General features: G+C 38.7%; 1 protein-coding gene across 2 annotated transcripts in view; it reads left to right on the forward strand.

Annotated features, from left to right (window-relative positions):
* Positions 1–16,143, forward strand: part of trappc9 (trafficking protein particle complex 9) — a 174,271-nt gene that overhangs the window by 69,706 nt on the left and 88,422 nt on the right. For both annotated transcript variants that reach the window (XM_026347506.1, XM_026347507.1), the window contains one exon: positions 3,538–3,656. In XM_026347506.1, coding sequence (XP_026203291.1) covers positions 3,538–3,656 — 119 coding nt within the window. The remainder of the gene's footprint in view (positions 1–3,537; positions 3,657–16,143) is intronic.

Consider the following 16,143-nt stretch of genomic DNA (forward strand, 5'->3'; position numbering starts at 1 on the left):
AGGCTGCAGCCCATAAAGCCTGAAAGTGTTTATTTTAGAGTCTTTCCTTTTTTGCCACTTAGAATCTATGTCTGGATGCATATGGATATATCTAATCTATTTAACAGCAGGATACAGAGAATGAGGCAATAACAACAGGAGACTAATCTTGCTAATCTTGGTAGTGCATTATCAATAGATGGGTATACAGTGTGACTTCAGGCTGTCCCAGACAGAAGTTATTAAGTATGAGAGAAATGCTGTGACAGTTTTAGTTGTTCAAGCAGTAGTGACCAAACAGCATCTGAGCCTGAGTTCTGACTTCATAAAGAGCAGGTCCCATGCTGTGACTGCTGCAACCCAGCTAATAAACCAACCAGCTTCACATAGCATGAAATGACACAGAATACTCTGGCCATAATCACTTTGTAATGATTTAAGGATTTCAGTCAATCAGTCATTTCTGATTTCTGACTTGTTTGACAATTTTTTTATTTGTCTGCATTCTGTAGTTCGTGACATGTTGTTTATAGTTCTGTTAGTTATTATTTACATATATTTTGTAAAGCTATGATGCAATATGCATTTGATGCACAAATGCAATGTTCGTTGACATGACTTGATTGTGCCTAACATTTTCTCAGACTCATTTTGGACAGTATGACTTTAAGTAACTCTATTGTTATTACTATAACATCAATACTACACAAATCCTTGTGTAGAGTCTCTCCAATCAAACATCATTTGGGCCACATTTCTGATACTTTGATGTTGCACAACTTGTTATATAACTTGTTACTGAAGTTGAATGACCTGAAAGTAAAAAGTGGTGCCAGTACATGGAAGAGCTGGTTGGTCATTTATTATATGGTTACTGGTTCCATCCACAGCCAACTTAGAGTCAGCATTCATAGAGAAAACAGAAGCTGTAAAACAATACAAGGGTCTCTTTTAGTGGGGGTGTTATACATCAGGTACTGGTGTGACAGTGAAAAACATAAAGAAAATCAAAATACAGTAACAGGTTAATGTGTTTTAAGGATTATGACAGCTAAATTGTGTAGTAGTGTATAATACTGTCTGACAGTAAGCTATAGAATTTGATGACGTTTAATATAAGGGAATCCAAAAAGTCTTTTCTTTGCTTTTCCTACTAGTAGAGACACATCTCTAATTTACATACTGTATATTCAAACAAGAGTTTTTTAATATTACTTAGAAGTCTCCATGTTTTCTAATCTGCTCAGATTAAATTTACTGTTCATACCGTGTGGTGCTAATGTGAACATTTAATCTGTGTTTACCTGTTGTCAGGGTACATTTAGCATTAGCCACTTTTCCACAGTATTAGTACCCAACATCACAATAATTCCATCCGCTCAGTCGCTCTGACCTTTTCTTTTTGGTTCTCCAGTATTTTACCAATCTTGCATGTGCCTATTAGAGTTTGATATCCTGTATCTGTCCATCGTGAAGCCAATTGCTAGAGCTGCTGCTAAGGCTGGTAATTTCCCCTTTCTTGGGGAAAATTGCAGGGCTTTGCATTTTGCTGACGTCAGAGTGTGATATGATTCCTTTGACGTCAAAGCACAGGCTCTGGGCGTCATTTTGAGTATTGTCTGCGTGGGTTGAAAGCAGCAGCCCTGTGGTGGTCCCTAATGGAGCTGCTACTGTGTCCACTTTACTTCTCTCAAGGTCATGAATACAAAATCATTCATTTATTCTTCACATGCTTACTTTACAATACACCTGATGATTTCAGATGTTATATTTAAAAATTATGATTACATTGTTTAAATGTTTGTTTTTTCTGCAGTTCTTACGACATGTTATGTTAAGCCAAGGTGATCCAAAGTCACTGATTAGATTTCGGTGGTTCTCTGAATGGATACCGTGAATACACAGGACCTTTCCCCAGATACCTGATGAAGTTTGAACTGATTGACATATTGTTCATTAATAGATATTGCAGCCTAAGTGAGACAATGTGCCGGACTCTTTCATAGTTTTGTTTGGCTGTTCTTTCCTCTGTATCTGTCACATATTCTAATATGCATCGTGTCAGGTAGGCCTTTGCTGATAATACTATGTGGTAATGCAATATGATTCAGCACCTCATCTCATCTCAGTGCCATGCAGCTTCCAAACTGACCATCAAGGTAAATCGGTGCCTATTTGAATATTAGAGCCGTCAGGAAGGAGAAGTTTATTGTAAGGCTGGAGTGTATTAGCTGGGGCTTGCTGTAACTAATAAACTTTGACTTGACCATTTGCTAAGCTCTGTCCACCATAATTACTAATGCTACGCCTGTCAGGCTTTTCATTTTCACATAGCTCATATGGTGGGGCTTTTTAACAACAAAGGGAAGCTTCTCCTTTCTAGTTAAAGATTCTGCCTTTTGTCTGGTGAAACAATTGTAGAAGCTTTTAATAGCTTTAGCTAGCTTGGACTAGCTAACACTACTACTAAATTAAAATGAAGAATGAGGCTAAAGCTACATGTTCTAAAGAAATAAGCTTTTTAAAATGATCTTTAATATGTGTATTTTCTTTGACAACTAAGCAAGTAGAGTCATGATACTGTTTTATTAGATTGCAATCACAAATATTTTCCACAATAAAGACACCACGTCTTTTTACCAAATCTTGCAGCCCTAGTACATGTTTGCCTTTTTTATCCATGGGGAAGAGAGCTCCCCTTCTTGTCACCCATTTTGTGACATTTAATTATCTATGTACAAACTCACAATATTTGCTGGTTTGAACAATCGAGGGGCAATTGATGATCAGTTGGTAGAGTGGTCGTTGGTCGAGATTTCTGGGTTCCTACTGACCAAATGTTTCTTGGATAAGACAAAGAAACCTTCATATACTGTGTATGCAGCTACCCAACAACAGTTTCCCCATCGGGATCAGTAAATTTTATTATCATCATTGTATCATTTGACTTTGCATGCTGTTATGGGCCACAGGTGGATAAATACAGAGCAAAACAACAAGAATGTAAAATAGAGAGAGGGCATGCATTTTTGTTTTGCTTTTCTTGTTTATTTTTATAACCATGTAAAAATGAAAAGAGCACAGCCCGTCATTTTGATGATACACTGACCGAAGAAGCACTCTCCAAAGTATGAGACTTTCTACATTTCATTCACAACGGTTCAGCTTGTGGAGAAATCCACATCTTGACAGCCCTGCCATGCTGAATTTTGGTTGCTAAGCAATAGCTCCAGTATGCATTCAGCCACAAGACATATAGTGGTTTAAGGGGTGTAATCTCACATGAAAAAAGCTTGCTAACCAAATATGCATGTGATGCCATTAAGTCCAAACCCATTTACCTGTTTGCTGGATTCATAAACTAATTGTGAGAAACTCAGAAATTGCTGGAAATCACTAAATAACAGCCAGATCAAGCAAAGTGAGCATATTAGTTAAGCAATTCCTCACAAAATATCTCCTGAAAACATATGCTGTACCACAGAGTGTTCATATCTTAACTAAGTTAGCCTGTTTGCTCTGCTTAATGATACCTCTGTCTCTATGATTTCTTTTCAGATGGCATCAGTGTCACAGGCCTGCCAATCTCCAGTCCTCTGCGCCAAGTGCTAAAACCCAGACCTGAGACCAAGCCAGTCAGCAGTGAGTCTGGCAAGGCAGAGTACAGCCATATCAAGGTAAAATAGACAGAAGCCTCTTTAATGTTCATAAAAAATAAGGTCAACCCTGACTCAAGATGTGGACAGTGGATTTCTTGTGTTTCATGACTTGTAGCATAGTTTAGGAAAAATGCAAACAATGAATAGCTCAGGTTGGGATATTGAGCCTTCTCACTCTGCACATTAAGGAAGTGTACAGTGTTTGCAAGGTTTAGGTAAAACTATGGAATTGTTTACCACCAAAATTTCACTTTTGGTCCATAGAAAGAACACTGAGTTTCTTTGGCTGGCTGTAGATGCGCTCTGCTCTATGAATCAGGAATCAGAGCCCCAATGCAGGCATACAAATGAGAGGAACCTGTTAACCAGGTTTTATATAAAACTTTAAAGGGGAGGAAAAAGTGTGACATGGAAGGAAACGGGATGAGATAAAGATAGGTGGAATAGAGAAGCACTAGATTGAGCTTATCAGCAGGGGAGAAGGTTTTGTAGAAGATTTGTGGATGTCTGAGGGAAGAAATAGGCGGACTGACTGAATCTGCCTGCTGAGGGTCATCTGTAGCAAGCCAGCACACCACCTGCGAGTGTGGTGGCTGCACTGTCTTACTTTTGAAAACAGAAAAACCTCTTTCTCTCCTCTCTGAATCACCAAGAGAGAAAACAACATTGATGTCTGATGTTCAGATGTTCTGCCAAACAGTCAATTTTTCTGAGTTTCTGTGGAAAAGTTTTACGGGATGATAACTAATGGTAGGAAAAGTACAGGAGGATGTTTCTTGTTCATGGTCAAATATGGCTTAGTTAGAGACAGATTTATGTAGCAGCCCTTTTGCAAACAGTTCAGACTTTATTACACTTGTTTATATCATGTTCCAGAAAGTAACCATCCATCACTACATATTCTGCAAATCTAGTGCACACTCATCAAAAGTGCTTCAAAAGTAGCCAAATTAATAAGAGATGGAAAAATTAAAAAATTCAAGGCATGCTCCTCATGCCTGTAGTTCTGTGCAAAAGTGAGGATGCAATCAATGACATGCATCAGTTGACAGAGAAAAAACTGAAATCAGATAAATATTTATTGTGCCCAACTTTGCCTTTAAAACAGCCCCCACTTTCCTAGTTACACAGGAAAGACAAAGACTCAAGGTGAGAACTTAAAAAAAGGGTTAGGTTTAGTCATTTAATTTCAAGCCATCCAAGCTGGATTTTTCATGTGCAGATTACACAACCTGGTAGGTGTCCAGTATCACTGCAGTAAGATGAAGAAAAGACACAGGCCTTGTTAAAGGCAAGCTGTGCTGTATTATCACTGGATAGGTTTATTAAGAAGAGTTTGGCATTGGAACTGTGGTTAAAGTAAAGTCAGTTACACAAGAGCTATTGTCCTGGTAGAAGTCAACCTTCAGGCAGGTAGGGTTGTGAAATGTATCTCTGATCTCAGTTTTTACACAGTTTAGACACCAGTGATGTTGGACATACAGTAGACACCAGGGTGATTTATTTTACTGTGTGCTTAGCAAACGCCTGTGTACTGATTTTATACTTTAGTAAATGTATTCTAGGCTTCCAACTGAATGACTCATCATTGTAATGGACTGTATTGTTTAGTTTGACTCTAAACCATAGCACAGCAAGCACCTTATGCAGACAGGTGCAACATTGTTTGTCATAAAAGCAACCAGTTATGTAATGGAATATTAGGCAACAAGTGTCTATAAACTACTTGGAAAAGTAGCTATATTATGCTTAATTCATGGTTTATATTTTATTCTGGGGCTCCATTGATACAAGATTAGTCCTGTAACTGTAGTTATTGTTGTTTAATAGTTTTGTCTTTGAGAAACGTTTTACTTCCCTTCACAGTCGGAAAAAACACTTTGTGCGTGACCTCTAACTATATTTAACATGGGCACCCAACTACACAACAGTATATATGTAACTATATCGAAAGTATAGTAACCACAGAAAGTATAATATGACCCTTCCAACTGATATAAAAAAGGTCTGTTTCTTGAAAATGTTGGAGGTAACATCTTTTGGCTACAACTCACTCTGTTTCCAAGCTAATTGGACCCACTACATGATGTGTATAAGTGGATCTGTGTTTTTTTTAAATAAATGAATTAAAGAAGAAATTACTATAAAATCCATTTGATTATACTAGTCAAACAAGGAATCTTCTTTTGTCTTCTACCTGTCTGACATGATTTCTAATGTATAAAATCCATCTAATCTCAACAAGTTTCATAGTTAATTCTCAATGAGCTGTTTGACAGTGAGAACATAAACTTAAACATTGAAAGCATTCTGTTAGTTCTAGTGTTGCATGGCTTGCTGCCTGTAAACAGAATGAATTTCCCCCATGGATCCCTGTAAATCTGTGTTCTCTTTGCGACCACAATTAAATAAGTGCAAAGTGTCTGTGCAAAGACAGTGAAGAAAAGGTTTTTCTCAATATAGAGTCATTATAACCTGACTTTATTTTCAGTTTCCAACCAAAGGATAGTCCTGATTGCATTTCTTAATTTGATCTGCTAATATGTTGCATAAAGACCTTTCTGCACTTTTCTGCCCCTCTGACTGTTACCTTTTCCAGCTATGTCTCTGCATATGTTAGAGTGCTTTTTGAATAGGCACACTACTGGTGTTATATAGATCTTGATTTGTCAGTGTGTGTGCATGATAGAATGAGAGAGAATATGTATTATCTGCTAATAACTGGTTTTGGCCTGGAGGTTGGACAGACGCACAGGAAATTGAAACCCCTCTAGCCAAACTGACTGGCAGTAAAGCAGGGTGCTCTTTGCATATTGAAGTCTTAGTGGGCCAATTAAGTGTGTTTTTGACCACCTAAACCAAATTTGTACAATTTTCTGTTCATGCTTTGAGTTTTTAATGTTCTCTTTTCCATATAATATTTCTTTGCCATGTTTTGACACTGGCATTTTTTGGCATGTGTACTTGAGCTTGCGGTCTATGAGTAAGTGCAATAAATAATGACTGATCTGTAATCCGCCCAGGAGGAGGCAACATGTTTATCTCACTGACCTTTCGTCACTCAATCTTAGCACCTGTTTTTCAATCCTCTCACCAAATTGCGAATGCCTGTGGGCAAATGTGTATGCTGTCAGGGTGGGATAGATCCACTGCAGGTGAAGGAGAACTGGCTCTTCAGACGTGTTGGTTTTGCCAATTATTTACACTTTTTGAATGAGTCATCCCCTTAGGAGAGTGAGGCACTTCCACAACTTGGCTTCTTTGACAATGTCAATTATTCCGTATTACTCTTATTTAAGATTGTTATGCCTTTGTTATGTCTACAGCTTTTTCTGCGATAGTCCCTACTGGAATATTTGTGCATGTCACTGAAGCTGCAGACTTTGGAGATTTGGACCCCCAACTTCATCTGCTAAGGATTTATGTGGGGGTTGACTTGAGTGACAGACTGGGAGGATGAGAAACGAAGGAAATACAGTAACTTCACCTTTCTGATAGCCCATCAGTCACTGTAGTACTGGCAAGTGTGCAGTACTGCTCATTCACTTAGCCCACCTGAACACCTGTGTTCATTGGACAGATGTCATCGAGGGCATTTCAAGTGAAACTATGATACAGAAATAGGCAGGCCCTCAGACACATACAGCGATTATCTTCAAAAGGCCAAACGTCTAGGTGCTGCTGCAAAGCTGCATACAGTGCAATTTCACCTTCCTGTTCATAATGCCAAGTTATTGCAATCCAGAGATTGTGGTTAGAATGTAGAGGTGCGTATGTGAGGTAAGTAGTATAAAAAAAAGAGGAGGCTGTTACTGTGCTTCCTCTTTTCAGCATCAGGGGTCTTGGAGTGCATAGCTTTCTCTATGATTTGCACCTCTTAACCCAGCAAAATATGAAATTAAATAGTATTTCAGGCAGTCATTTGGAAGATATCACCACTACTGGCACACTACTACTAAGTGGTATCCTTAAAAACAAAACTTTTGCAAAATTTGGTACAATTTTAAATGTGATGTCTTTGGTCTTTAGACTGTTGGATGGACAAGTCAAGATTTTTGAAGATTCACTGTGATTTTAATGTGTGGTATTTTCTTATATTTAGTAGACTAATCATACGGAAAATTAAGAAATATTCAATAGATTAGTCAGAAATTGAAATAATTGCTTGAAGCAGCCTCATTAGACAGCTGCTACCTGCGGATACAATATACTCTTCGCTTGTAAATTTGGTTTTTAAGCTAAATTGGAAGATTTCTTTCTCAATTGTGGCTACTAGATCAAGGTCACTACAAAACACCATGTAGCAATACATGTTAATACATGTGTCATAAAGTTGCAATGTGTTAGCAAATGGTAGCACCATAGACCAAAATAGATGTGAGCATGCTTTGATGCTTAGCAGTTAGTGTACACTGGATTCATTGGCGTGTGCAGACTGTAAAATTAATTAACAAACAAATAAGAAAATACACAGATCTAACTTTGGAAATAAGTTTTTGAGAATTTGCCACTATTAAATTTTCACCTCTAATTAAATTATTAGTTTAACAGCTCCCTAATAAGAATGATGATTTGTTGCTGTTATCATTTCAACCAGCCTCTATATATTTAGATTGCTGGACGCCTTAAATCAATATACCTCCCTTAGCATGCTGGTGAAAAAAAAATTGGACTGTTCAGCAGCAAAGCTAATGTAAGCATTTTTCTAACAAGGAGGAGTGTGCCTGTGGTCATGCGCATCGAGAAAGAACCAGGCTTCCAGACAAGACGAGTTGCCACACACGCAGTGTCAGGGGTGTTGTTGGAGTGGGCAGACCTTCTTCAAGGCTAATCAAATCCAGTGGAGACAGAGGCAGAGTCGGCTGCCTGCCTGCCAGCCAGTGTGCCTGCTATTTTTAGAAGCCCAGCCCTGCTGATGGCAGTTCTGCTCCCTTCACAGATACAGATCCCAGCTCGTGATACAGATATTTATAACTGCCACAGCTGTCTGCTGAAGTGTGAAACTCTATCTGAACATCCAAATTATTTTTTTCTTAGCTCAGGACTAAAACTGTTTCTGCTCCATGCTATGACCTGTTCACTACCAATTTTGAGTTTGTTTTTTTTTCTTTTAATGTGTGTCAGTTATTGGCTGATCCTCATTGATTGAGCTGCTGATGTCAACATGCTGATTTGCAGACCTAGGTACCTGTAGAGGAAGTGGCTGTGGCTATAAATGACCTCTTATTCACTCATTCACATACACAGTCACACAAAAGGTGCTGGGAGCAGTGTCTTACTTGGGGCCGTTTGGACTGGAGGAGCTGAGGAATCAAACCCAGTGGTTATTTGACAATATTATTCACAGCAACCCACATAGAACAGAGAAAATGCACTTTTATGATTACAATCATTCTTTAAAACTTAACGTTGAATGATGTGGTCTCCTGGGGTAAAAGGTGCATTTTTGTTGTGAACTTTGCAGTTAACACTAAGCTGATTTTTTGAAGTTTTTAGTCCTCTGGAATACAAAACATATTAGACATATTTAAACCTACAATATCTTTTTACTACTTTTTTACCAGGATCAGCTGAAATCGGTTGTACACAAGACTGACATATCATCACCTATTAGGTTGATATGGCTAACTTACAGTTTTAGGATAAAGTTGCTTATTTACACATTACACCACAGTGGTGTTGATGAGGCTTTTTCACTTTTTCCATCCAGAGATTGAACCAGAAACCTTCTAGTCTCAAGTTTGCTTCTTTGGGTCTTCTGTATGCCACCATGTCCCAGTAAGCTGCTGGATTGTGTAGTAGTAAGATCGCTAAGATCGCCGGTCTTCATGTGGGAGTCATGGTCTGAAAACTATTACATTCCCTACCAAAGACCTTGAGTAAAATTCATTTGACATGTCATTCATTTGTTTGACTGTTTTATGAGTGATTTTCTGTATGTTTAACCATTTTGTTTACCCGATGCGTTGAACTTTAGCTGGTACACTACAGCTTATCATTACATACCAGTTAATCTCTTATATCTTATATTCACCACAGATCAGATATAGGGTAAAAATATGGATCAACCTCTTTGTGTTGGTCAGTACTGTGTTCTGGGCATTGCTTATTAAGTCTGCTATTGATGCAAATGCTCACTTTAGCTATAAACAAGTCGATAGCATTTTATTGGTGTTTATTCAGCATTTCACTCCAGAGACATATAAACAGAGAGGCTGGTGAAGATAAAAGCAATAATTCAGTCACACTATGACAAGGCTTGAAGTGCACCCAAACATCTTGCTTTTTGACTGGTGTACTGTATCATGATGGATAGTTTCAGCCCCTGGAGGCTGAACCACACCTCTCTGCAACAGAGACGGCATTGAGCCCAAAACACTCAACAGGACTTTGTGAACAGGCTTTTGTTCCATGATTTCCTTTCATATATAACACCTTGCTGAAGAATCCAACAGTGTAGTATGACTTCCTACCACCTGCCAGGCATGTAGCCAGTCCCTACGTAAAGGAATAAAAGCCTTCCAGAAGCTTCAAAGCATCACCAGGGTCACCATAGTCCAGTTTTCTATCACAGAGCTGCTTCTCTACCATGCCTTTGAAACCGCCTCCTTGTGGGGATTTTGACAGCCAGCTCCCTCAGTGAAAGATTTGGCCTTATTTAACATAATTGTCTCCCCTGACGCCACAGGGGGAACAACGAATGGACTAAATATCCCATCTATTCTCTCAGGGTGAAGAGCTCTGTGTAGCATGCAATCTGTCAATCTCAATGTCTATTTTTAGACCTTTGCGTCAGGTCTTGGAAAGTTTTTTAGCTCTGAGTGTCGTTCCTTGGAGGTGGCTGTAGAGAGGAGAGATGGGGCACATGAGATAAGTAAGACTAATCAAAAGGCATAGTCGTCATTATGGTAATCCACCTACACACACACACACACACACACACACACACACACACACACACACACACACACACACACACTCGGCATGGCAACAGTGTCTGGCAGTTTACCTGCATTTTTACTCTTACTAATCTGTGAGTCCTTCATTTACCTGTCACACAGTCCTCACTGATTGGGTTTTGGGTTTTACAGCTGCACAGCTGTGCCCCTCCTGCCTTTCCTTTTTCCAGTTTATCTGTTTGTGGCTGCCTGTTGTCTTCTGGCTACAAACAACATGAAGCACATATCGTGCCTTGCTGATAGATAACAGAAGGAAACATGAGTCCAGAGAAATAGGAAGATGGATGAGGTTTGAGGTGGGGGATGTGTCACTGAGAAGCTGATTCTGGCATGGAAACCCACTGGGATATGTGTTTTAAATTTTTTTCACACACAAATAAGAAGATACAGTATGCGTTGCCTCTGTGGACCTGTGTAGCTGCATCTGGTTCCATCTTTATCGCTTTTTAACAGAGATACAGTTTGCTGTCTCTTTCATGCCCCAGGTAGTAGTTTGATAAGCTCAGATGTAATTATGTGCTTCATCTTTCTTAACACTCATTATAATAGTCCATAATTTACTCAATTCTGCAGAAATCTTGGAAATATTGAGTGATATAATTTGCATGTGGTGCTTTTATTCAGCTTTTGAATATTTGCCTTGTGATTAATGTAGGAGTTGACTGTTGGTATCACATTTAACTTTTAAGATTTACTTATATGATTATTGTTAACATTTGAGTAAATGGTTAAATGATGGGCTTGATTTCACTCATGAGAGTCACTCACCAGCTTAGCTATGGCACTGACAGTCAATGCAGTGCTTTATTGAAACTTTTTAGAGAGTGCTTGAAATAGGCAGGGGGAATCTCATCCTGGCAGAAACAGCAAAAGTCTCTTTATTTAGCTTTTATCTCCTGCATTCTCTATATGCTTGAATATACAATCCACAGCAGACAAGTAAGTACTGTACATCTTATCCGTGATGATCTGTCGCTGCATCATCAGTGCAGATACTGATGTGGCACTGCAGGCTCCTCGTCTCTAACTGATGCCCAAATGATCTGGTCCATTAAGACCCTAACCCCAGGGATAACTGAGTTTTGTATTAGTCTTCCTAATTACCGTTCATGTAAAATGTACAACTCCCAGGCAGCATTTTATGAGCTGCTGTGAGACAGGCTTATTTGAACAGTAACAATTGGTACAACTAGTGGCTGTTGAGACTTGATGTCCCTTTAGAGGACTCTTTGTTCAAATAATATGCTGGTCTATAAACTTTTCAGTCACTGTTGTCAGCAATATTATAGTGATTAATCACTATGCAATGTTTTTTTTGTTGTAAAAATTAACTATGAGGCTAGACCTTTTTTATTTTGCCATAAAGATAAATATCTGTTGTAATATTTGGAAAAATCATTGTAACCTCTGACATGGTTCAACCGCTTGGGATCCTACCTATTTTTTTACATTGCGTTTATTGTCTATACATTTACATTTTTGAATCTGTTTATATTTTTTGTTTACCTACTTCAATTTGCCAGACCTCTTTCTCCACCATATTCTTCCCAGCCCTCCGGGTATCAGTCTTATAACATTACAATAAATAAAAATGCTGCAAAACCTACCTATCATGCATACAACTTATCTTCTCTGATAGATTAGAAGAGTGAGCCTTGCTTAAAAACCTTATATATTCCTCTGCATTGCTGTCAGACTGTTAAATATTACTACAAAAAAAAATTTAACTCTTACAAATAGCAGCTTTAACATAACAAATCAGACACACATGTCACATGTAAGCCACCAAAGCCTCCACAGAACAGAGCAACCGCAATCTACAACATAATTTGCGATTAGGCTCATGCCTTGTTTTTCGGTACATGTAAAGAGTATATTTAGTGTACTTATGAAAATGATTTAATGGTGAGCAGGTCAGAAATTTAAAAATGAATCCCTCCAGTGATTAGAGTTAGTCTCTTTGGCAATTAATGTTTTCAATAGGTTCAAAAAAATCAAGTCACAGCAAGACCTGCAGCAGTTGAGTAAATGAGCCTCAGATTAAAATTCTGTCGCTGGCCCCAGAAGGTCATGATGAACTTGCTGGCTTCTGTGTGTGCGTGTGTGGAATTGCTGGTGTATGCAGACCTGGTGGGTGAAATTAAGAATCAAGCATTTCATCATGCTTACTGGACTTGAATTCATGTGTGAAATCCGGTGAGCCAGGCCAAGCGTGGCTCCATATGCTACTGTGCATGATGACTAAACTGGTGTTGCACAGATCACCTTAAGCTGCACCACAGTCACCCACAATGAGATGTTTATGTGTTAATATATCACACACCTGCCTTGTCATTTGGCTGGTGTTTGTCAGTGATTTGTACAGTGTCTGTATATGTGTGTGTAAAATGTCTATATCTGTATTTATATCTCTGTGTGTCTTTTTGCATAAACATCTGCTGAGAGATCATCATGCAGTTTATTTATTATTGTTTTTATCTTCAAACTTGACCTCCTCTGTTTTGCTCTGATCAAACATGAACAGAGACATCTGTGTGTCTGTGTTTGGGGTGGCATAAGGGTGGGGGGTGGAGTGCAGTACAGTACAGAGTTGACCTCTTAAGAACAGTGTCCTTTGACTCTGTTGTTCATTATCTGGTTACTCTATGTCCCTCTCAACTACTAACTGAAACAAAGGGGACTTCCTTTTTGGTCTGTGGTCTAAGGGTGTGTTTGTCAAAGTGAAGAATGAATTGTTGCATTTTATGATGGCTGCGTGAAGTGTTAAAGCCTATTTGAAACTAGCCAGTGGTCATGATTCCCATCAGATGTGTCTGGTAATTTGGGAGGATGTGCTGTATAGTACAATCTCCAAAGTAATTAATGAAATGCAAAGTGCCAAGTGCTTGGCCTGTGGGCGAGGAGCCAAAGTAAGTCATTTCCGACTCCTGGCTACAGTGGCTTTGTAACATAATAAAGGCAGACAAGAAGTTGATGCTTGGTCTCACAAATGCAACATTTAAGAAAAACACAGATTTAAATATTCATAACAGTATCGCTCTCTACAATTCCAGCATTCCTTCGGCATATAAGGGCATATTTTCACTGTTCTTACCATTATTTCAAATGGAAAATGAAAAACATTCACCTCGTTCTCTTAAATTGAAATATGTTTAAATCCTTTCACAACAAAAACTGATGTATTTGATTCATTTAGATTAATTACAGAGCATGTAATTAAATAGATTTTTTTATTTGCTTGACAGCCCTACTATTAACATAAGAAGGATATGTAGAAGTTGAGTCATGGTAACTGGATTTCCTCCTTGTTAGGTCAAAACGTTTCACAGCTCATCCAAGTAGCTTCATCAGCCTGATGAAAGTTGGTTAGAGATCCTACTTGGATGAGTAGTGAAACTTTTGAGTGTAATTTACACATTTTCACTCTGCCTTATCATCATATCTACAACATAATGTTTTTTTTTCTACCAAAACGTGATCTTGCAGTGCAACATCTAGTTTTGTGATTAAACCTTTGTTTTGGTTGAGTTTGGGAACTCATGGCAATTAGTAAAGGTTAGTGAAAAGTTGGACCTGGCTTAAAAGAAAGCTGAATGGTGATTTTAGACACAGTGTATTAATTAACCTGAGTGTTTAAATTAACATAGCTAGCATGGCTCTGTCTAAAGTCAGAAAAAATTGTTTGGACATTACAGTTTTTTAGTAGAATGGGGTCATGGTATTTAAAAGATATGAGAAAAATTACCAGTCATGATGGGTCTGACAAAAGCATGCTATTGTATTATATCATCAATGTAGTATCAAGTGTTTTGGGCTGGCTTTGATATGGGAAGGCTTTGATGACTCTGCTGTAACTAACCAGGGAGCCATGGTTTTAAATATTTGCACATTCTGCATGCGGCTGTTTCACCATCTCCAACACTAAGAAACAGTGTGGAATAATGAATCATAAGCAGCCTGTGTGATGTGCACAGCAGTGCAGAAGTGGTTATTCTGCACTGGTGTTGGAGGGGGCACTGGAGCTGATGTGTGGTGACAATGTGGATTATGTACTGTAGATGAAACAAATCCATTTTTAAGCGACTGGGAAGTAATCAGCTGAACAGAAAGCTTCCATACAGTAAAGTTAAAAGAATGAATGTAGGCGTTAATATTTGTTTTTTCTCTGTTTGCTGGCTGGGGAATGTGTAATGAAAATGAAACAGATCATAAAAACAGTTTGATTTTGTGATTCTAGGGATTTTAATGTGGGTGTCTTCTACTCACTAAGGTGGAGGAAATATCAGAATATAGTTTTTATTGCAGTGTGCAGTGCTATATTTACTGGGTCCAAACAGATCGGCAGAAGACAGGGCAAACTGTGGTCAAGCTTGACACCTAAATTGCAATCCACAGTTGAGGGCATGTGACAGTAAACACATGGACCTGTTGATCTCTTTCTTATTTTAACTTTACAACCACAGCCACTTTTCACAGTACAGTTGGAACCTATTTGTTCACACTGTCAATTTAGAGCCTATACTAGAGTATGGGCACACACTTGAGTTTCCTGTATTTTCATTAATTTATTACCCTATGCTGTAGGATACTGTGATGCAATGGTTCTCTAATATTTTATCACTGTATATGTAAAAGTTTAGTCAGAATGAGTTTGCTTTTCAGTGGGGGATGTGGCCAAGGGTACAGCTAATTTGAATCTAAGACCTGCCATCTGGAATTGCTCCCTACAGAGACTTCTCTTGTTGTACTCAAATTGAATTAAAATTAAATATTAATTTAATTAAAAAACTTAATTTAAATACAATAGGTAGTTACTGACTTCAGGATGGAGTAATAATATAAATACAGTAAGAATATAAAACCTAAAGCTTAGTAACTGCTAAAAGGTTTCTGAGGTTTCTTGGACACACAATTAGTAACTAGTCACTACTGCCTCATGTAGCTGTCCTCTCCTCTCTGTATTCCACTGTGACCATCACATTACTGTACCTGTCCGACGCAGCCGAGTACAGTTCCTGGAGAGAATTTGTCATTCGGCTCTCTTCACATTTTCTGACAGTATTTTTACTTTCCTTCACCACCTATAATAGCTTCAGACTGACACCTCATAACCCCGTTCGTCACAGGGCCCTCATAGTTGGGCAGGTTGCTCATCCACTCTTTAAAATGTCTCTCATCCTAATTGCCACATCAGAGGCAAACCCTAACTGTGAGGGGGTGCAGAGCGTGACATTCTAAACGCTGTGGGCAGAAATGTCAGGACCATCATTAGATGCACCAGCTCCAGGTGGTTCCAGATAGGCTTTTGGTTTTGGGATGGTCTTGGAGCTGATGAAGTGAACATACTATGCAAACTTCTGTGCTTCACTAGGTTCTCTCCCTTAAACTTCCTTTTCCCTGTCAGCAGTGTCAGCTATTTTGGTCTGCATGCAGCCTGGTTGTTACTGAGCAGTTTTAGATGCTCTTACCCCCTTCAGCTGTCAAATCAACACAGACTTGTTCACAGCACTCTCGCGTCTCATCATCCAGCGATTATTGCTAAGTCA

Source organism: Anabas testudineus, chromosome 11 (genome assembly GCF_900324465.2).
Source record: "Anabas testudineus chromosome 11, fAnaTes1.2, whole genome shotgun sequence".
NCBI classification, from domain to species: Eukaryota; Metazoa; Chordata; class Actinopteri; order Anabantiformes; family Anabantidae; genus Anabas; species Anabas testudineus.